The 23,548-nt window shown below is 36.6% G+C and overlaps 1 protein-coding gene across 3 annotated transcripts; it reads right to left on the reverse strand.

The window, feature by feature from the left end:
- Nucleotides 1–3,491: 3,491 nt before the first annotated feature.
- LOC140987646 (uncharacterized) lies at nt 3,492–14,139 on the reverse strand. Of its 3 annotated transcripts, none has more exons than XM_073456239.1 (23): nt 13,797–14,139; nt 10,896–11,150; nt 10,665–10,789; nt 10,512–10,556; nt 10,326–10,407; nt 10,156–10,224; nt 9,882–10,052; nt 9,730–9,795; nt 8,854–8,922; nt 8,691–8,759; nt 8,509–8,561; nt 7,959–8,264; nt 6,253–6,365; nt 6,066–6,151; nt 5,934–5,972; nt 5,799–5,858; nt 5,559–5,660; nt 5,385–5,436; nt 5,231–5,286; nt 4,392–4,456; nt 4,235–4,286; nt 3,938–4,060; nt 3,492–3,841 (listed from the first exon to the last, which is right to left on the reverse strand). In XM_073456239.1, exons 1-22 carry the CDS (start codon nt 13,950–13,952, stop codon nt 3,992–3,994), a joined length of 2,160 nt encoding a protein of 719 aa, XP_073312340.1. In that variant the 5' UTR covers nt 13,953–14,139; the 3' UTR covers nt 3,492–3,841; nt 3,938–3,991. The 3 variants fall into 3 exon arrangements, with proteins under 3 accessions (XP_073312340.1, XP_073312339.1, XP_073312341.1); XM_073456238.1 differs by having other exon boundaries at nt 6,066–6,160; XM_073456240.1 differs by having other exon boundaries at nt 6,066–6,160; nt 7,959–8,234; nt 13,797–14,138.
- Nucleotides 14,140–23,548: the final 9,409 nt, after the last annotated feature.

A 23,548-nucleotide genomic window follows, 5' to 3' on the forward strand; every position in this document is an offset into this window, starting at 1 on the left:
TTTTAGGTTGTGCAGTGGGTGCTGGTGTAGAGTTAGAAGACTTACCTTTTGATGACTCAGTCTGTTCATCCAGCACTTGATTTTTTTCCGTCCCTCTAGACTCTAAAATTTTTCCACTCTTCAACTCGATGGCCTTCACTTGCTCTTTTGGATTGATCTCTATGTTACTTGGCAAGGTGCCCGGCTCTCTACTTGCTATCATCTTAGCTAATTGTCCAATCTGATTCTCTAGCCCCTTTATCGATGCATCCTGATTCTGTAGTCTAGTCTCGGTAGCTGAAATGAACTTAGACATCATCTGCTCCAAATTGGACTTTCTTCTCTAGGAGGGTCAGATCTGTACATCGGTTGTTTCCCATACGGTTGTCCTCCCTATGGTCGATTCTGACTGTTTTGGCCACCCCACGAGAAGTTGGGATGTTGTCTCCATCCAGGATTGTATGTGTTTGAATACGGATCATTCCTTGGACGGTTTTGGACTCTCACTTGATTCACTGGTGCCTCTTCTTGCACATAGAAGGGATTGCCATCTTGACAGTCCTTGACAAAGTGTTCACCTCCACATTTCTCACAGAATATCTCTTGAAGACGCATAGCTGTGCCACCCATATTCAAGCCGTCCAATTTCCTGTTCAAGACATCAAGTTGCGCAGTAATAGCATAAAAGTCAGTTACCTGGTGTACTCCTGCATTCCTCCTCTGATTGTTCCTCTCAGATTGAGGGTGATAGTTGCTGGCAGCCATCTCTTCCAGTAACTCATACCCTTCTTCGGCCGTTTTCCTCAACAGATTCCCACAGGCCGCAGCATCTATCATGGTACGGTTAGAGGAAATTAAACCATAATAAAAAGTTTGGACAACTAACCCAAGAGGCAACTCATGGTGTGGGCATCTTCGCAATAAGTCTTTGTAGCGCTCCCAAGCCTCGTAGAGTGACTTCTGCTCAAATTGAGAAAAGGTGGTTATGTCCGCTCGCAGCTTCATGGTTTTTTATGGAGGAAAGTATTTCAAGAGGAATGCCTTGGCCATATCTTCCCAAGTAGTGATTGAACCAACAGGCAAACAATTCAACCAAGATTTAGTTTTATCACGCAAAGAGAATGGGAATAAACGTAGTCTAACAGCATCGTCAGAAACTCCATTAAATTTTAAAGTATTGCAAATTTCTAAGAAGTCGGCGATGTGGGTATTTGGATCATCTAGCGCATTTCCCCCGAATTGTACTATGTTCTGTATCATTTGAATAATGGCTGGATTGATCTCAAACTGGTTTGCCCGCACAATGGGCCTCACAATGTTGGGGCGTGCACCATCCAAAGAAGGCTGGGCATACTCTAGCATCGGTATGCGGCGTGGCATCTCAATATGTCTATCTCCATGGTGTTCCTCCTCATGCTCGTACTTGTGCCTCTCCATCAGTTCCTTTAGTCTCTACTGTTGTCTTCTCCTGCGGAAAGTACTTTCAATTTCAGGGTCAAACTGCTCAAGCTCCACGTCAAGTGACTTTGGCATGCACTGGAAGAGATATCTGTAATAGAATATCGAGTGTTAGCTTAAGAAAAATAAAAAAATGCTAAAGAAAATAAATAAAAATAAAATTGTGAATTAACAGTCCTCGGCAACGGCGCCAAAAACTTGATCGAGCAAAACTTGCACTGTGAAATCCTTAATAAAAATATAATTTTGTATGCTCGAAAATTAATCGCAAGTGCACGATGTCAAGTAATAGTATAATGTACGAGAGTACGAGTATCGTTCCACTGAAGATTGTATTTGACAATTATTATTTCTAGTTATCAAATCTTTAGCAACGAAATTTGATGGTTGTTTATTACTACTATACTCAAATAATATTGCAAATAAAAAGGTTCAAGAATTAATTGCTGAAATATATAAGCTAGACCGATTAATTAAATTTCAGTGGATAATGAATTTGTTGGGAATTTCGGTTCACCTACCCCTCGTTATTTACTTAATTCGTTCGATTGTGATCGACACTTCCGACAGGATTTCTTATTCAATTGAACACGCCCTCTCTTGCTATGCCAAACTAATTCTACTCAGTGAAGTAATTAAATTTCTTTAATTATTTATCAAGAGTGAATCGCATATCGATTTATGAAATCCCCTAGTTTTCGACCCTTAGGACTATAACTATCAACATGTATCCAATTTCATATGTCTATGTAAATTGTAGATCCACGGACTATGCTACTCGTTCCTATCACAAGTTATTCTCTCGAACTCACTCGCGATATAAGATTATTATTAAAGTTAGCTACACTTTAATAATTGTAATGAAAACAGTAGTACAATTAAGAATAAACCAACAATTGAAATATGAATTAACTAAATCAGTTTCGGGGTAGGATCCCCTTAAATCCCAACAAATAATTTAAGTTAGCTACTCGAATTCATAGTAAAAATGAACAAACCAAGGTTTAAATGATAAATACTAAATAAGAAATACTAGATTTGACGAAAAACGCGAAGAACGATGCCCAGAAATCTCGAAATCTTCAATCCAAGCACTTGCTCCAAGCTTTTCTCCCTCCTTAGACTCCTTGGCTGCTGAAGGATGATAATTTTCGTGCCTCCCCCTTCCATATCCTTTCCCATTCAGAAATAAGGGAAGAAATCGGACAAGAATCTTTCCAAAATTACAAACGCGCCCGGGCGGACATAAGTTTCCGCCCGGGCGGATGGCCTTCGCAGATCTTGTTTTATTTTTTTTATTCGACGTGCTCGGGTGGACATAAGTTTCCGCCTGGGCGCATGACTCTCGCAAAAATTCTTTTTCTCACACCTTGCAGGCGCCCGGGCGCACATTTATGTCCGCCCGGGCGGATAGCTCTCGACTTTTTCCCATTATTTTCAGTTTATTCACGAACTACCTGCATTTTCAACCAAGAGCCTCATGAGCAACAAGAAAACATAAATTATGCCAAAATAACACAAAATGCATGCAATCTAAACGATAAATACAACACAATAGGACGTCACATGACATGAAAAACATGTAAAATCCACCTATATCATATGTTGTTTTTTATTGTCGACTACCGAGACCTCAACAAAGCATGTCCAAAGGATGGATTCCCTCTGCCGAACATGGATATGTGGTTTGAAAACTTTTCATTTATAGATTGATATATTGAGTATAATTAGATAAAGATAACTCCTGAAGATGTCGCTCTGTATGTATATTTACGAGATTGCTTTCGTTCTCTACTTCTATATTTTTTGTTATTAACAATTTGACTAACAATATATTGGTAAACAGTTTCATCAATTACGATGTCTGCCTTCACTTGTTCAAGGATCTTTCTATTTTGATCTTTCAGATAGACATTTTAATGCCCTCGTAAAATTAGACAAATTGAGATTGTCTTTCTTATTTCCGTCACATGCTAGTTCACATATTTATGGATTTGGAGGAGGAGGAGAAGAGTTAATGGATTTGGAGGAGGATAAAAACTAAGAAGATGGGAATGGAAAACGCAGTATGACAGTTTGATAAATCAACTATTCACAGGAGTTACAGTTTATACTATTTTCACACTCAAATCATTAACCATACACGTATAATATACAGAATACAAATTGAATGCCCTTGAGGTCATATATCCCATGGTGACGAAGGGTTCAAACAAACAATACACATCGGACTAAAGCTGCATATCATCTGTACTAGGAGCTCATTTCTGTTTTCCCCGTCAAATAACTTACACAATATTTTCTTCCGATGGATTACTTTTCCTATTCGTTGTTGGACAGGACCAGAAGAACAGCGGGTAAAAGGCATGATTCCAGAAAATATGAACAGTTTTGACAGTCATTCCTGCATTTAATCACGCGGCAAAAGAAAAGGAAAGAGGCCTAAAATGTCTTGAAATGACAAATTACTTGAGATTGAAATTTTGGGTGTGGTCAATACCTGAATTTACAAGGTTTTGCCATGTTACACTTTCGGAAAAAAAATTCTGACAACTCAAGAAGTTCTTTCCCTTCCATATCCATCCTCTTCGCGAGCAGACACAGCATTTAATTCTTGTTGCAACTGCCAGGATAAATGGCAAAAAACCAAGAGGCATTAAATCTGAATAGCAATTCTAGAGATTCAAAGTTCCATTATGTTTGAATGTGAATAAAAGTGGTCTTTTTTCTCTCATGAACCATTGTTCACAAATTGAACGAATAATTATACAGCATAAACACGGACATTTAAACTTACTTGAGTACACTTCACTCTTTCTGCAGTTAATTCATCAGTCAAGCTAGTCATCCTGTCAATTATCATAGCAAGATCACTGAGCTTCTCTTGAAAAAGAAAAAAAAAGGATAACACAAACAACAATTCCTTGAATTTAATAGTTCTCCAATTATGTCACCTCGATTGAAGTTCAGAGATCTTCACAAGGAGCATGCGTTCCCTTTCAGAACTAGCACATTCAGCCTGTGCATGAGGAAAAAGAGATGAAGGAAATCAACCGATATACCAAAAAAAAAAGACAAAATTTTCTAATATTCAGACTGAGCATCAAGGATATTAGTTGAAAATTAAATTCTCACAAATGAGATTAAGCTACATAAGTTTTGATCTGGCTCAAGATTACAGTAAAGAGTAAGTGAAACGTGAATTTCTCACAAATGAGTTTAAGCCACATAAAGTTTTGATCTGGCTCAAGATTACAGTACAGAATAAGTGAAACGTGAATTGAGCAAGGGTAAATATTATGTCAATACCTAGATATTCATAGTCTGACAAATAAATTTAGAACTGTAATATGATGACGTGTTTTGCAATGTTGGACAAGGTAAAATAACAAGATAACTGCAGGGAAAAGCTGAAACTTCCAACACTCCAATAGCTAATGTTAGTTACATCTCTATTAGGATTCGAGTTCCCTTGAACTGCATGACAGTACATTTAATGGAATCATCATATGAATTAAAAAGGTAAATTTTGTTTAAAATGGAAAAACAGAGACTCGTACATTTATTCAGCAATCACACTCAGAGTCGATGCATGCAAATTAAGGTACATATATATTTAAATTTCCTTTTACACATTGAATATCTATGATATGCTGATGTGAAAACAACAACATGAATAACAAGTTACATCTTTGAAGATGTATATTTTCTTTTTCTATGGTCGTCTACGAAGAAATGATCATATATGGCTCAAAACAACAAATCATCCTGGTGAATATGAGTACGTGCTTACGCTTCCGTTAGTCTCTGACCAACGAGGCAATGGAGGCAATTTCCCATTTTGAGGAGCTGCAAAAAAAGAGAGAAATTTCCAATCCACTTACCAAGAATCCTACAGTTGATACATACAGCTACTATAACTTCAAACTATCAGATTCTCAACTCACCATCTGCTACCTCTGGGGGTTGCAAGGTACTCAATAGATTCATAATGAGATCCTGCAGTTCAGGTGGCAAGATAAAAGAAAAAAGAGATCAAACACTGCATTTGCTGCAGTGTAACGAAGCCATGCAAGTATAAACCCCACCAAAATGCACAAATAATATAGAAAATGTCATACTTGTTGAATTGATGTTTGCTGGAAAAGATTCTGAAGGTGAGGCAAAAGAATTGAGGCTGGTAGGTTACTGTTGGAAAGTTCCTTATGTACCTGATTGTTAGGCTGCAACCAGAAAATCATTACGCGAAGCTAAGCAATAGATTTTACTCAAAAAAATGCTAACAGAAAAAAGTGGGATTTAACAGAAACAAATTATCAGTATCCTAAAATATTGTGGAAAGAAAGAAATGAAAACACAACCATTTGCTTAGACTCAAATATCCAGTTTCCAACGCTTGCGGACTTCCTAAGTGGGGATCCCTGAAAACCATATCATAAACTAGTCAAAATAGACTACAAATCCACGTCATCTTCGTTAATTAGTTAAGGCGATACCTGAGAATTTCTCTGAGAAGATGTATATGATGGAATGTCCTAGTATACAAGTTGGCAAAAGTCAATAGAATAAAAACAAATTCAATAGGATGCAAACCAAAGGGAAAAAAAACAACGAGAATACGGTTGCACCTTTACAAGATCAACATTTTCTGATGTTACAGAAAACCTCCCTTTTATTTGTACCAAATTATTTTTTGACTTGTCCTCAGAGGAATCTGTAAATCCTAAAAAGACACATAGATCTAAGTGCTTGCAAAAATTTATCTACATAAAGTAGTAAATATTGGTTCCTAACAACTCAAATCCGTATAATTACCTCCTGAAGACTTAATTGGAGCTGATAAACTATTTGCTGAAGCCCGATTAGGAAGATTTAGAGGACCACTAAAGCTCGGAGTTTTTCGTACTTGCTGGTTATGAATCTCAGACCTTAAGATGACAAATGTAAAAGGAATTTACTGCTAACATGTGAAAACTTTAACTGATTATAAATAAAAAGACACCCAGTTTTAATAACTCAATAGAAAAGAATGAAAAAAGTTTAACTTCTCTCATCTTTAGGAAAAATCATGAAGAGGTAGAGACAACAGTGAAATAAACAATTCTAATTTCAGGCTTAATCTTCATCATGAGCATTTTACAAAACCAAAAACAAATCAGAACAATAAAACAAATGCATAGCTTAACATGGTTGTAAATTCTAACCGATAAACCCCAAACGCCATACAAGGAAAAATGATTGCATCTATTTGTTCCCAAGAGTTGAATAAGCTTTCTCATTATGTCAACATGAAACATAAGGAGTAAATTACCCCTTCATTTTTTGGAGTATCAGAAAAAAGTTGGCTTGAGATGAGTAAAAAAGACGCCAAATGATATCTGTAGAAGGAATTTGGTTTAAATGTAACCCCACAATATAAAAAAAAAAATATAAAAATAATAATGATCCTTTCCTGCTTAAACTTTCCAAGGAAAAATGATTACAATAATTTGTTCCCAAGAGTTGATTAAGCTTTCTCATTATGTCAACATGAAACATAAGGAGTAAATTACCCCTTCATTTTTTGGAGTATCAGAAAAAAGTAGGCTTGAGATGAGTAAAAAAGACGCCAAATGATATCTGTAGAAGGAATTTGGTTTAAATGTAACCCCACAATATAAAAAAAAAAATATAAAAATAATAATGATCCTTTCCTGCTTAAACTTTCCAAGGAAAAATGATTGCATTTATTTGTTCCCAAGAGTTGAATAAGCTTTCTCATTATGTCAACATGAAACATAAGGAGTAAATTATCCCTTCATTTTTTGGAGTATCAGAAAAAAGTAGGCTTGAGATGAGTAAAAAAGACGCCAAATGATATCTGTAGAAGGAATTTGGTTTAAATGTAACCCCCCGATGTAAAGAAAAAAATATAAAAATAATAATGATCCTTTCCTGCTTAAACTTTCAACAGTATCATGATCAAGGCAAAACTAGAACTGGTCTTACTAATTATTGCAATTTAAATCCCTGTTAAAATCAAGAAACGCAGGAAATCCCATGTGGATTAAAAAATAAAATAAAGTCAATTTCTCTTCATAGTTTTCCCTTCGTGAAAATAATGATGTGGTTTTGGGTCTTGAAGTGTATGTAGGTGCTTCTTTTGGTTGGTTAATTGCTAATTAGCATTAACATGATTTCTTTGCGCTTTTGAAACGCAGGGAATAGTTAGCAGTTACCTCGAAACTATCAGCTCTAATAAAAGGATTATGATAAGTATTTGCAGTCAAAATATAAAGTATCATGAAAGACAGGTGTCAAGTAACTCTATCTACTGGCATAAATGATAAAAAGAAGTAAGCTACGATATGATTATCAAAATCATAGCTGTGCAGTGCAGCTATATGGGTAGCTTTCCAAACTCAAAACATTTTTTAATTGCACCAAAAAATTCAGGTCCCAACCAAGTTGCAAATTCTTGTAGTGCGACATAACGTAGCGTAGAAGGAAGTGAAGAAACAATCAAATGAATATTATAATACCTCTCCAAGTTGCGTGCTCTTTCTGAAAGCGAACTTAGCACTGTACCAGGCATGAGCGGCCCACTTTGGCATTCACGAGGTCTGCCACTCTGAATTCTAGACTTGGCTTGCAGCGCATCTTTCTCTACCATTGAATGTGGCGTCTCCACTGTTGATCTGCATTTCTTGAGTCCAGTAACCACATCATTTTCAGACTCTACTAAATCACTTTCGAATACCTTTCCTTTCTTGGTCTCACTTTCAACCACAGACACATCATCACAACTCGTTTTTCCCCTGGAAAACAGTTGGTGACAGAGCATGAAGCTGTTCAGAAAGTGTATCCTTGAGATCGCAGGATGGCTGACTTTAATCATGAATCAAAAGCATGTTGTAAACCACACAGTTAAGCGAGGGGAATTTTTATATCGAGCATATCACAAAATCTCAAATGGAACTTTAGTAGATAATAAAAAAACATTAAGCAGAGAGAGAGAGAGAGAAACTCGGTGGAATAGAATATCAGAGGAACAAAATTCAAAAATTCGGATGAATAAGGGCCTATAATAACCTGCCATTGATCTGGCTTGTAGCTATTGGTTTCATGGCAGAATTAGATGTATCCTACAAATAATCAAAGAGCATTACATTTTAATAAAAAAATAAGAGATTGAAAAAATAACTTAGAGGTGTCTACTCCAAAGACAGGAGCTCCAGAATGATTTCATAATTTTGGTAAAAAATGACAATCACCTTCGGGTTCATGGAAAGCTTCAAGCTTTCTTCTTCTTCCTTGATTTCTTGTATGTCATCCTCTTGCATCTGTCATGATAATAACAGCCAAGATGCATTAGTTACCAGGAATAAAATCATTGTATAAAGAACTGCATTATACAAGTTTTTGCCATCTCCTTACCAAAGATGCTTGGAACTTCAAATCATCTATATCGAAATTCCAGGCACTTACACCTCGCTTGTACTCACTCTGAAAGAGAAACACAAATATGCAAATCAAGAGACAGACAGACAAATAGACAAACAAACAAACAGACTGAGCGTCTTTTATTTGTTGTGGGGTGAAGACTCTGCTTTTCCAAATTTTCCAACTGAAAGTATTACTGCCATCCATCCAGTATAACGAGATTCAATACTTACCACATACCAAATTATCACTATTATCCATCCAATTCAAAAACAAATAGTATAAGAAAATATTTAGCGACCCGCTTCCGTCCCAAAAATAAGAAGAATCCCGCTCAGGATGTTGATCATCTTTACACCAAAGGAAATCTTTTATTTGCCAACATTGGTAAGTTGAGATTTGAGACTAATAGGGCAAATAAGAATTATGGTTTAAACTTCAGAGTGGCTACTAGATGAAAAATGGATAGGCAGATTTTTGTTTCATTTAGCTTGATCTGGCAGTCATAGATTATTTTACAACTTCCAGGAAACTTTTGTAAGAAAACAAGAAAAAGAGAAACCGCAGACAAACACCTTTTAACCTATCAATAAAATTTGTCTTTCAAACAAAACCAAATATATTCAGGCAATCAGGGGACACATGCTGGGTAGATCAAGTCGATAGACGTTAGATGATATTTGCTACAGAAAAATAATTACATAATTATTCTGTCTATAGATGACAAAGAATTTTGAACATCGCAGTCCATGAGAAAAGAGCAAAAAACCGGGGGGTGTAAGATACAGGGGTGCCAATGTTCTATTTCTCAGACCCACTAAATCAAAAGACAAATTAAATAACAGATTAAATTCTGGTGATGCTTCAAACCTGAGATAAAGCTTCTTGTTCAGCTGAAGGCATTTTTTTTAAAGCCAGCTGAGCAGCGTCTTTGAGCTGCAATGAATTCATGAGAACATATACAAGAATGTATGAGTAAATTACTTTAAAAGCCTGCTCTTATTACCCTAAGCATGGTATACCTGAAGTTCTTTCATACGCTTCCACAGAGGGGGCAAGTTGGCAAATAATTTTTTTACAGAAAGCTCTGGAGGCTTGGCATTCTTGAAAAATGAATGTTTTAGCAATTTTTCTGCTGTTGGCCTCTTTGTTTGATCTTTCACCAAGCACATTGCAACCATTTCTTTAAAAGACTGTTTTAAAATGAAGATTCCTTAATAACAGACAGGTCAAGGATTTTCAAATATTTAATAAATAATGAAAATGAAAATCCGCAGACAAACATATCATGGATACCTTCGAAAACCTTTTATCACGGTCATAGTCGAGTCCAGGCGGGGCATTTTGTATGGTCATCAGCAGAACCTAGAACAAAATGTTGGAGCATTAATTACACGTGTTTGCCACAGTAGTTTACACTAATAATTACACATGCAAAGTTTCAAGCAGAATCATCAAATGCAAACCTTCATTGGAGGATATTTTGAAAATGGCGCATGTCCATGAGCCAGCTCCAGTGCAGTTATTCCAAATGACCATATGTCAGCCCTTTATATTTGACATAAATACCACAAATTAGCTCAATAAAGTCATGAACCACTTGTTACGTCATGAAACCACATGGTATTATGTAGAGTTGGAGTATAACCCACTTGAAATCATATCCAGTTCCTGGCTGCAACACTTCTGGTGCCATCCTGTATCACAAGAGTATGGAACATGCAATGTCATTTAAGTAGGACCAGAAGAAACAAAAGTACATCAAAAAAATCTAAAAAAAGGAGTACATGAAAATGCCAAACTACCAGCACGGAGTTCCCACAAAGGTATTCCTTGACCGTTGTCTATCACCTCTGTCAAACATGGAAACTGATACACCAAAGTCAGCAAGCTTTACCTCACCATCACCATCCATTAATATGTTTCCTGCCTGCAGGGACAAATGTTATAACAATTGCAAATTCATTCACTAGTTTATACGTGTCCAAATTTGCTAAGTATGAACATGCCCAAAATAATGTAAAGAGTAGATTGACCTTCACATCACGATGGATATGGCCATGACTATGAAGGTACTCCAAAGCCTTTAGAGTTTCTTTCAATATGGCCCCAATTGCAGACTCTTCAAATCCATCTGGATAAGCTATCTTCATTAGATGTAGGCAAGAACCCTCAGACATAAAAGGCATGACCACCCAAAGGTTGCGGTCAACAACAAATGAACAAAAGGCTCTTATGACGTTAGGATGATCAATTAAACTCATTGTTTGAGCTTCCCTGTGAATATCATCCTGCATAAGAAAGGGGCATAGTTCCTAACATAAATGTCTCCCAGGTATATTTAATGGTTTTAAACACAAGGCAACTATTATTAAACAGTATTTCCATAAGGTATAAAATAAGATATAGGAGACCCAGGCCCCTGGCCAGCGATAGTCTCATTTGTACATATAGTAACGACTCGGGTTCAAGTCTCACTCCCCACCCCAAACCACACCCCTATAATTTAAAAAAATATGATATAGACTGAAATAAGTCTCCAGTTTCCAGGTGTACCAAGGAGACTTTCGTTCCCTTAATTGTATTATGAATTATATTATCAAAACAACACAAACCTAAACAAAAGAAAATTTTGAAAAAAGCAGTGCCCAAGAAACAAAAGGAAGGACGAAAAAAGAGCATGAGAGCATACACGATGTTTTTTTTATATCATATTTAATGAATATCGAACAAAGGATTTAAGAACAATGATCATATATACAAATATATTATCTCAATGCATTATCTAAATATAGACGAGGATATAATAAGAGACAGAGCACAATTGCGTATGAGGATCCATATAGTCAACCCCACTTAGTGGATAAAGTCTTGTGCGAAGATCATATATACAAATAAATTCACAGTATTCGACAAAAAATCACTTCAATATGTCAAACCAAGTGGCTGCCTCTGAAACAAAAAATTCAAGGTAGTGACTACGAATATGTTGTTCATAATATTCTCTTCTGAGCGATTTTATGGTGCTCCAAAAGGTATATAAGGACAGATGTCGCACATTTTGGTTGTGCCGCAACCTCTCATAGCAACAAAAAAGAATTTTCTCATGTCAATGGAAATTATTACTGTTATGAATTATAAGCCGACCAAGATATTGGTTAAGCATGAATAATCAAGTGGAAAAATAATTCAACATTTGTAAATTTTAAATCTTCAAAACATTAGACAAACTAAGTGACGGATGTAATATACTAATCATCTTTGCATTTCTTACAAATGACGAATAACTTAAAGTTGTAACATTAATTCCTAAGCTCAGCCTTCTCTTGAGGATACCGGATAGAAAAGAAACAGGTGACCAATAGAAGGTTACATCATCATTTTAAATTAAATGAGGGAATAAAGATATTTCACAACTTGAAAAGTCGAAATAACATTCGCTCTTTGTGGAAGGGGAAAAATATTCATTGACATTTAGAATAGAAGAAATATAGGTCTGGACTAGTTCAACACGGAAAACTATGTACAAAACTAACACATGGATTTGATAATTTGTCATGCTACAATCAGATATTATTGGCATTCAAAAAGCAAATTGGTCACCTGAACTGGGAGCCATGCATGAATTCACAGACCAATGGAGCCTGTATTTGTCGCAAATTATGGCAGAAGATAAATATTGATCTTTTTGGACTAATATACCTGATTTCCAATGGTATGAGATTATGGTTCAGTATATATGACGTAAATCGAGCATTCATTACGTCAATCAACTAGCTATTCAATATAAAAAAATTCAAATTTGTCTATTAAACTTATGCATGACTGATCCTGATACACTCCACCTAACCCAAAATAAATGTCCCCATCTAAAGTTAAGACTTCTGCAGACGATGTTCCATATTCTAGAGTGGGAAACAAAATATGTAATAACATGACGCTCGCTCTCTAATCAAAGCCACTATTGCCAGTGGAAAGAAGTTAGCTTGATTATTCCAACTTTTGGACTGATTAACAGTCACAGGCTACCCTTAAGGTGTAAATAGTTTCACATTCATTGTACGTGGCATCATATTTGTTCATTTCTCGAAAGGTTGAGATATTAGTGTTTACCAAAATAGTCAATGTAACCACCACATATACTTCACCTGTTTGATTCCATTTAACCTCCAACATGGTGAACTATAAAGTGCATCTTGTTTGGATTTTCATTCATGTTGAGATACAGAACACGAATCAATTGGTTTGCAGTGTCTTCTAGAAAAGAATTCTTCATTAATTTACTAAGCTGGCACTTGTCAAATTAAATACAAATAATTTAAAATTAATCGAATTAAAACTAAATCAATTTAATTGACTATAATAGCTTTTTGTCACACCAACTTCTCGTTAACAACTTAAGCACGAGCTTATCTGTAGCAGAGTTGAGCAGTGACACTCAGACTAAAACAAAAAATCACATTTTATTTCTAATTTTCCTAAAATTTCGAATCCCACTACAAACTCACCCCTTCAATTGAACCGGTGGGTCCTAACCAGAACTCCAGGATTTTAAAAAATCATTTGGAGAAATTAAAGTCGATTACCAGAAAACATGTGATCAAAGAAACCCAATTTTTTCTAACCAAAATCAGCTAAATCATTCAACTAAAAGCAATCAGCCCTTAAAGTTCTGAACTTCATCCTCCAAACGTTTTCCCAAACCAATCGATCAAGTTCACAAGTAATTGTAAACAGGAACTCATAACCTAGTACATTGAAAGTCAAACCAATCAAAACACCACCCACATACACCGCAAATCATCTTATCTCAAAACACCACTGAATTCAACTCGAGTACATAAAAGACTCGAACAAATCACACAAACAACAAATACAAACTCAAACACTCGCCAGATAAATCAAGTAAAAAATTTCATTAAACAATATAAACAAACCAGATTGATATTGCATCGATCGAGATCCAAGCACTTTACAGCCACGACTTCCTTAGAAGGCACATAGATCGCTCTGTAAACAGTCGCGCTGGCACCATATCCAACCTCTTCCAGAAGCTTGTAATCATTCGGATTCGCTGTGTAATTCTTCCCCATTTTTGCACACAGCTGTTGATCAAATCATCAATTTTCTTCACCTTCGGCACAAGAAATTCACATCAATTGTGTCTGCTGTCGAATCGTTCGAGTGAGTGTACAGAGATGTGGACTGCGTTCGAGTATCTGTGGACGCGTTCTGCTCTCTTCCTCTCTCCCTCACAATGTTTCGAATTAATTGCAATAATAATACGAATAATATATGTGATGATAATTAATATATAATTTTAATATTTATATTTCTTTTTAAATTTTTTTTATTTACATATTTGCGGCAGTTGACTGGGAGCGATTGGGCTGGGATAATCTACCAGAGCACGCCTACACACTAGTCGAAATGGAGATAAATTATTCGTTATTTCTCTTTACATCAGTTACTTGAGTAGGTCTTTCATAAGACGGTCTCACAGATCTTTATTCGTGATACGGATCAACTATGTTCATATTTACAATAAAAATTAATATATTTGATATAAAAAGTAATATTTTTTCGTAGATGACCCATATAGAATATCTGTTTCACAAAATTGACCTGTGAAACTGTTTTACATGAGTTTTTGTGTAGTTTCCTATTTGTATCTTGCTGAAATTTTTATTTAAATTAGTACATATTTTATTAAATAAATGTTTATTTTGTAATCATAGGTCGTGATGTTAATTATTTATCTAAATGTCAATTTAAAAAACACTATCATTAAAAAAAACACTATTGTGTGGCCTAAGTTTAAAATTTGGCTTGGGATCCACTGAGCTAGTTGCCTCATAGTTCACATGCATCATGGGCTTCGGTGGTGTCGGAACTTCATATATTTCCAAAGCATGCACATATCATGTGAAGTATGATTTACCTGAGTAACGTAATTTCCTGGTTATTACGTTAGATCGGGGATTTACCCAGTACGTACTGAAATATAACAGCTACGAATTCTCACGACATAAAATATATATATATGACAGAGTTCTAAAATATCTTGTCTTTCGTGTTTGGAGTGCTTTGAAGTGATTATAGTACTCCATCAAATCATGTTTTCATATACTGTTTGGTGTGGAGCTACTAACTATTTGGAAAATCATAAAAGAATCCGAAAACCCAATAACGGAGATGATCATTATTACAAACTAGTGGTCGAAAACATTTTATATGTGTTTAACGTAATACATGAATATTATGTTTTATATATTGACGTGATCTGGGTGAATCGGGTGAGTTGAGTCGGGGCAATCCACCGAATCTGATCAGAATTTTGCTAAGGAAAAATGAGCAAGAAGATATATCCTGAAGGAAAATATATCTATGTGGTATGGCTACTGTAACTAAGCCCTGCAAACAAGAAGATGAACTCGTGAATGGGCGTCGGAGGGATGTCCGACGTGGTCACTCCAATGCTTAAGTTAACAGGTGAAGATGAAGAAAAACGGCTGTGTAGGCGTGTGTATTAGTATACGTGAATATGTGAATCAATAATCCAATCCCTTGAATGTAAATCAAACATGCTATTTATAGGAAGGAATATAATGATTACCTTGTTTTCAGTGTCCACTTACTAATTAGGATAAGATGGCTGCACATACCCTATTTCCTGACAACTTTTCTGACACGCCAAACCCCAGTGATTCTGACAGCAATGATTACCAACCATAAGGCATCTCATACTTGTGCACTCGAGTGTGGTGATACTTTTGAGGTAGCCTGGGTAGAATACCATCAACCGAGAGTTTGTCCAAAAACCCGGGCATTTGGTAGCTCGGGGTGAAGATATCTCGGGTGCTTACCTGTCCGTCTACTTACAAGCTCATCCTTCAATCTTACTAGAATTCGCGCTACCCATTTTCTGTCTCGGGTCATCCATGACTCGGGTTCTTCCGGGGGTATCACCACCCCTCCTTTAAATAGTCGGGCTAGAGTCTTACTTGCTATCTCGATCAGTCATGCTTAGATTTCAACCTAAAGATAATCGATTCTGACTTATAAAAACATCGGAGCTTCATGCCTTCTGGACATGAAATAAGGTGATGGGGCATCATGTCTCCCAGTCTTGAGATAAGGTGTCAGGGCCTCATGTCTCTCGGACTGAAGATAAGGTGTCGGGGCCTCATGTCTCCTGACTTAAATATTTTTGTCGTCTCATATTCTCAGTTGATAGGGCTGATGTCATGATGATGTGGGCCCTAGAATCTGAACGGCCAAAAACTTTCGAATTCCGAGAAAATGAACAGTCTGAGACGCCTCGATTTTCGAGCATGTCCTTTCATCTACCTGCACAACTTTCAAGATACCTCCTGATCGTTCGATCTATCTTTAGATCAATGGTTGAGATCATTCTCCTTCGCTTATATAAAACATTGAGCCCCCTTCATTTGTCACTTTTACAATTTCTCATTCTCTCCAAATCTTCACTCACCTCTCCGACGTATCGCACTTCTCTGCTCCGGCGATTTCCAGTCACCAAGTCCTCCTTCAACCAATCTTGTAAGTTTCTTCTTTCCAATTTCAAATATGTCAGATTCTACCTCTTCCACCTCATGAGCGAATGTGCGAGGCTCGTCTAGTTACGAGTCAACCGCGATACGCTCTGATTCACCTCCTTTTCTTCCTCCAAAACGTTTTTCCGCCTACATTTCCCCAAAACCCAAAACCCTAAATTCTAAACCCTCCTCTACTGGCACGTCCCGAGCTCTAAAAAAGGGCAAAGCTCGGGCTTCCTCCCCTTTTCACTCCGATATTCCTGGAGTTCCTTGGTTCGCTTCAATGAGCAGCACTTTACGCTCGAGAGCGGATGAAGAATTCTAGGTTCTGGGATCTATCCCTTCTTCTTTCCCCATACTGATTCCCGGCCCATCTGATAGGGCCGATCACCCTTCTGCTGGTTTTACTACTTTTTATAAGGACCAGGTTAAGAATGATCTTCGATTTCCCATCCCCTCCTTCTACATCGAGGTTGCCAAGTTTTTTGGTGTACCCGTGAACCAACTTCACCCTAATTCTTTTCGGATTATGGCCTCGACCTATATCCTTTTTAAAATGCACAATATTTTCATCAACCCCCTCATTCTCCACTATTTTTTCGTTTTCCAGATGAGAGATAATGCCTTCTCATTAATTGCCCGGTTGAAAGCTCATTTCCTTGATGATATCTCTTCTTCCCAGAAGGGATGGAAAGGACTTTTCTTTTTCATTCGCCTCCCAGCTTCTCTCCCCTGCCTAGCTGGTTTCCTTCCCACTCTTCCTTCTCAACCCCTTCTTCCTAAATCTTATAAATTTGAGGAAGCCTACACCCAAAGCCAAGAGTTGGTGGAGGGTTAAAAATTCTCTTTTTCATCCCTCCTCTGGGAAGAAAATTTGATTGCTTACGGTTTGAGTGCCTGGGCTGAAGACCCTATAGACCAGGCAGTCGATGAAGTAGCTAGCTCGAGTGCTCAACCTGGTAACTTCCAACTCCAGCTTTTTCTTTACTTCTCTTTATTCTTTTAATGTATACTTGATTTTAATAGCTTCATTTTCTCTTTCCCTTGTTTTTGACAGGCGACTTGGAGATGCAAGAGGCATTCGCCAAGAAGTGGGCAGCCGAGAAGGCGACAAAGGAGAAAACGTTGGCAGCCCAGAAAGCGGCAGCTGAGAAGAAAAAATTGGTCTTGCCAACGCTTTTCGGGACTCGGTCATCTGCGGCCGAGGAGGAGGTGGCCAGGATGGACAAATCCACCCGAGCTGAAAATCAACAAGAGAGGTAAGTGACTCAGGCTGACTCCCAAGAAGACTCTGAGGATCTCGTTCCTCTCATCCAGAGGAAAAAGAAAGCATTGTCCGGCCCAGAACTGATCCTTATTGAGGGCAACAAAGGAGGAGACCAGGGCACCTCCCAAACAACTCGATCCCCCTCTTCTCCTCCAACTCAACCTCTCATCGAGCCTCTTCAGCCTAGCTCGCAGGGAGCCCGAGGCAACATTTTCTTGGAGGCGGCTTCCTCTATGGGGTTCAAACTCCTTAAGTAGATGCTTCTTCTTGCTGAGGAGACACATTTGAAGAACAACCTCCCCACCCCCAAACTCTTTGAGGGATCTAATCAGATCCTTTTTGTAAGTTTACTCTTTTCTCTTTTTCTCCTTTTTTTTAATAATTCTTTTTGAACAGGTTGTTCAAATGATGGTGTCGGCCTTTGAAGATGTAGCAGCGGTGGGTACCAAAGAATGCGGTCGAGCCCGGGCCATTCAAGAGCTTCACGAGAAACTCCAAGGACAACTGTCTCGGGTTCAATCAATTCATGAAGAAACAGTTACCGGCCTCCAAGCTGCCCTGGACGCGGCCAACCATTAATTGGCATTGTCTAAGACAGATCTGGAAAAGGCCCGGGATGATATTGAAGCAAGCCTTGCTTGGGAGGAAACTTTATAGGGGTATTTCTCTGCCTTAGAGTCAAGGAATAATTCTTTGTCTGAGGATCTAGAGAGACAAATTTCCCTGGCAGTTGATGTTGAGAATGCCCTGGATGCCTATATTTACTCCCAAGGGAAATGGCGGGCTTCCTTCCTTCATTATCTGGAATTCTAGACGGCCGTTGTAGATCGGGCCTATTCCTTCTTCCGAACTGGCTTCAATAAATGCCAAGAGCAGTTTGAAGAGGCCGGGCTTCTCCCGAAAAATAAGGAAGATTTTCCTTATTTTGAACGGGTCATAGCGTCTCTTCCAAAGGATTCTGAAGAGAAGGAAGACAAAAAAGGAGAAGAGCAGCCAGGCTCAAGTCCAATATATTTAAAATATGATTGTAATCTTTTTCTTTTAATTTCCCTGATTGTAATCCTGGCCTTCGGGCTTTTATTACTAAAATTTTCTTTACTTGTCTTCTCTTTCTTTCAATACTGTTTGTTAAATCCTCCAAAAATTTTCTAAGTGGGGTGTATTCAATCCAGAGTTTGATGACTTTTTCAAATGATAGATTTTTATGGATTTGATAAATTTTTATTGAATTTTACAGAATCTCACAGATTTATAAACAGATTTATGTGGATTCATGTAGACTTTTTTGTAAGATTTTTATAGACTTTTGTGAATTTTTTTATAAGATTTTATAAATTTTGTAATTAATTATAACATATTATTTTTTATTAATTTCTTTGAACCAATAATTAATTGACATATATAACATATTCAGTTTGAAATAATTTTTCAATATTTATATTAATAAATAAATTTACTTATAAAAAAGTTAAATCATTTAATCCTTACATGTGTATATATGCATGTTTGTAAATTTTTTAAAATACATAAATTGATTAAGCTATAACCTTGTTTTTGAATTGAAAATATACATGTAAAAAGAAAATTATTTAGCATTGTGTGGATATAATTTTGTATAAAAATATCATAGATTACATATTAATTGAATATACTAAAAAGAATTTAAAAAATCATGGTTGTTGCGAGGCTATTCAATTATTAAGAATTAAGCGATATTTTTTTATCATCTTTTATTATTATTGAATATTACATTAATTTGTATAAATCATAAATTAAAAATCACAAAATCAATTCTAGAATTCAAAATTTTCAATGATATTAAAATAAAAAATTATTAAACGAACAATCAGCCAAAAAATGAAAAATTTGAAAAGAAAATATATCCAGAGATAAACTTCGAAATTTTGAGAGAGTGATAGAGACAGATGAGAGGAGAGAAGATAAGAAGAGAGATAATGTGAAGCGACAAAAAGAGAAATAAATAGCTTGTGTATGAGTTAGAAGTTTTAAAAATCCATCCAAATCTTTGTGTTGAACCAAATACAATTTTTGACAATTTATAGTTGTACCTTAGGCTTTAATGTTTGTATGTTAATGAATTCCATGAAATTATTAAAAGTCTATTGAAAATTTGAATACCTATAGACTTTTATAGAGTTTTTAAAAGTCAATGTTGAATAGCACTTAACTTTTTAAAACTCTATGAAAATCTATTTTGAATATCACTAGACTTCTATAAAGTATGTAAAAGTCTTAATTGAATACATCTAAATTTTTAAAATTTACAAAAGTTATTAAAATTCAATAAATCTCCTACATTGAATACACTTTACTAAGTGTCGAAAAATAACCGGGATCTTTAAGAAGTGATCGGGGAATTCTGCCTTCGAGCCAGGGTATGGATTCCTGGACTTAATAAATGGTTGGGATACGGAGCCCCGAGCTAGGGTACGGGTCCTTGGGCTTAATGAATGATCGAGGTACGGAGCCCCGAGCCAGGGTACGGATCCCAAGGCTTAATGAATGACCAGGGTATGGAGCTCTGTGCCAGGGTACAGGTCCCTAGACTTAATGAATGACCAGGGTACGGAGCCCTGGGCCACGGTACAGGTCCTTGGACTTAATGAATGATCGAGGTACAGAGCCCCGAGCTAAGGTAATGAATGAACAAGGTACGGGTCCCAGGACTTAATGAATAGTTGAGGTACGGAGCTCCGAGCTAGAGTACGGGTCCTTGGGCTTAATGAATAACCAAGGTACGGAGCCCTGGGCCAGGGTACGGGTCCATGGACTTATAAAATAGCCAGGGTCTCATGACTCCCGGACTTAATAGATCACCGAGGCCTCATGTCTCCTGGGTTTAGATATAATATTTAACGCACTTTTTTGAGAAGAAAAGAACTTCATTATCACTTCAAATAAGAGATACATTTATAATATTTTTTCAAGTGAAAGATATTCCATGGCCTTTTAAGAGAGCGTCTCTGAGCATCTTCCAAGTAAAATACTCCTGAGCTGACTTTTCGAGTGATTTTAAAGGGTCCCTCCCACCGAGCTTCCAGCTTGCCCACATCTCCAGCTGGATTTACTTTCTTCATGACTAGATCGTCTATCTGAAAGTCCCAGATCCGGACTCGTTTGTTATGTGATTTCATAATTTGGCCCCAATAAGCTTCCATCATAATTATAGTTCATGAATAACATACTCTTTACTTAATGTGTCGTAAACAAAAAGACAATAATCAGTGATCTCTTTCAAAACCAATGCTCATAACTGCATGTAATGCCTGAAGTAAATATTACCACTATAAAATAGTATTGATGGTATTTTTGTAAATAAGTAGAAAAATATTCAATTTATTTTGATGGCATTTTCGTAAATAAGTTGAAAAATAATGAATTCATTTTAAGGGCAAAATGATAATTAGTGACATATTCTGCTCATATGAAGTTCAAATGATTTGAGATTTGGATATAACATAGAAAACTTAAAGATATAGAAGTTTTATGTTTTGAGTTTTGGAAAATGTGATCGTTTGACTGATCCAAATTGATATACCGATGTTAAAATGTTAAATAGTATATATTAAATTTATTATATTATTAATATAATATAATATAATATTTTAAAAAAAATAAAAAGGATAAATTTGAAAAGAGACGTGAATTCATTAATCGATTTATAGAAAGTTTACAAAGAAGAACGAAGAAATAGAAAGAAGGTTTTCGATTTTTATTTTCGATCGTGCGACTTATCGGTTTATCCAATCGACGAACCGACTTCAGTTCTCGAATCGTTGACACGAGGTCTTCGATTTGAGGTATAAATTTTATAGTTTTGGTGATGTTTGAAATTCATTGATTTTTGGAATAAATCCAATAAATTGTTAAATCATACTGAAATTGAAGATTGTTGAATAGTGTATGATTTTAACGAAGTAGAGAAGATTATTGTGTTGTTGTTTAGAATTTTTCCCAATTTATTATAATTAGGGATTTTTAATCGTTGGATTGAGATTAGAGAGTTGTTTGTCAGTTGTTATTAATTCTGATTATATATTCGGAGTCTACGAATTATAGGCTACACGTTGATATAAAATTTTCGTAATTTTACGGATTTTGTAAAATAGCATATTATTTGATGTTAAATTAATTAGGGTGTATTTGATGGTAGTATTGTGAATTAAATACTCTAGAATATTAAATTGATGAACGATAAAATTTAATAATCGAGTTTATATGTTGTGAATGAATTATTGTTGGGCTATTTGATGTTGTATATTGAAGATGTTATGATTGTGATGATACGGTGACAATGGTCAGATAATTGTTGTTGAATTATTTAGATACAACACAAGCCTCGGGATCAAAGAAATAGCCAGATTATATATATACTCGATTATCAGGTACGTGTTGACGTACGAACATATGTGGTTATTGTTTAGTATTGATGAATACTATTGCGTTGAACGATGATAAATATTGATGATTTGATATTATATCTGTTGTTGTTTATTATCGTTGATATTGTTGGCTGTCGTTTGTTGGGAGACGTCACGTTGATGTTATTCGTTCGACGATATTGCTGTCGCCGGTGTTGGGGTGCGATGTATCGTCGATGTTATTCGTTCAACAATATTGCTGTCGCCGGAGTAGGGGTGCGACGTATCGTTGAGGTTATTCGTTCGACGGTATTGCTGTCGCCAGTGTTGGGGTGCGACGTATCGTCGATGTTGTTGTTGCAGAAGTATGGGAGTGATGACGTTGATATCGTTGGTGGTTTGATTGTCTGGATACAGCAAAGGGAGTATTTCTGTTATCATTCCAGTTATATTTTATATTGTTGATACTATAATTGTTATGTATTACGATGATGATTGTTGTGTATGCTCACCCTTTGGGGGCTGTTTCTGTTGGACAGGTTACAGGACTATGCAGTGAGACAGGATAGTGGTGAAGGGCTAGATGTGTCTAGTCAAACAGTCCTGTAGTTGATAGTAGATAGAAACAGTATAGTTTATTGTCTTACTTGAGTTGTATGTGAGTATGTATTATACTGTTTCTGCTGCATTGACGTAGATAGTGTGGTGATTGCACTATTTTGTCGTATATGCATTATATTATTACGTCGTTGAAAAGTAAAATTTTTATGCATATGACGTCACATGTTGTATGATTACGTGGTGAGGTTTGGGGCGCCACAATTGGTGGTATCAGAGCATATGTTAGATGTCTGGGATGGTTAGGAGTTGGGTTTGTGATGAGGGAGTTGGATGGCGATATTATCTGCGTGTGTCTGTGCATTTGACTTGTTTCTGATGATTTCTTGGTATGATTGATTGTTCTTTAGTTGCGTACGCTTTTGTGCGAAAGGTGTGATGATGATTGCTGGATTGTAATTGTTAAATGTTATGATTTACAATTTGATTTCCAGTGATGACAGATAGAGAATAGGTACATCCACACGAGGAAACAGACGAGGTTGATAGTGGGTTTGGGCAGATGAATCCATTGCCACCTCTTCCTATGGGACAGGCACCTGCAGATCAGCCTTTATTGCCCGGTAAGTTGTCTTTGGCACAGTTCAGCAGTTATCTTCCACCGAGATTTGATAGCTCTGAGACTGGTGAGCGAGCAGAGGAGTGGATTGAGAGGATAGAGCAGATTTTTGTGAATGCTCCGTGTGTTAGGTCTGCTTGGTTACGATTTGCTACATTTCAACTTTCGAGGAATGTACTATTGTGGTGGCAGACGACTGAGGCCGGATTGAGAGCCCAAGGCCGTATTGTTGATTGAGATGTGTTTCGATCTCGTTTTCTTGATAAATATTTTTCTATAGCAGCCTGATAAACAAAAGAGAAAG

Source organism: Primulina huaijiensis, chromosome 11 (assembly GCF_012295235.1).
Source record: "Primulina huaijiensis isolate GDHJ02 chromosome 11, ASM1229523v2, whole genome shotgun sequence".
In the NCBI taxonomy this organism is placed as follows: domain Eukaryota; kingdom Viridiplantae; phylum Streptophyta; class Magnoliopsida; order Lamiales; family Gesneriaceae; genus Primulina; species Primulina huaijiensis.

Bases quoted from the DNA above. Each gene is read 5' to 3' on its own strand.
- LOC140987646 (XM_073456238.1), bottom strand. From the start codon at position 13,952: ATGGGGAAGAATTACACAGCGAATCCGAATGATTACAAGCTTCTGGAA. The intron at 6,161-6,252 runs GTAATTATACGG...GTGTCTTTTTAG, and splicing joins TCCAATTAAGTCTTCAGGAG to GATTTACAGATTCCTCTGAG. The intron at 4,061-4,234 runs GTAAGTTTAAAT...TTATCCTGGCAG, and splicing joins AAAGAGTGAAGTGTACTCAA to TTGCAACAAGAATTAAATGC.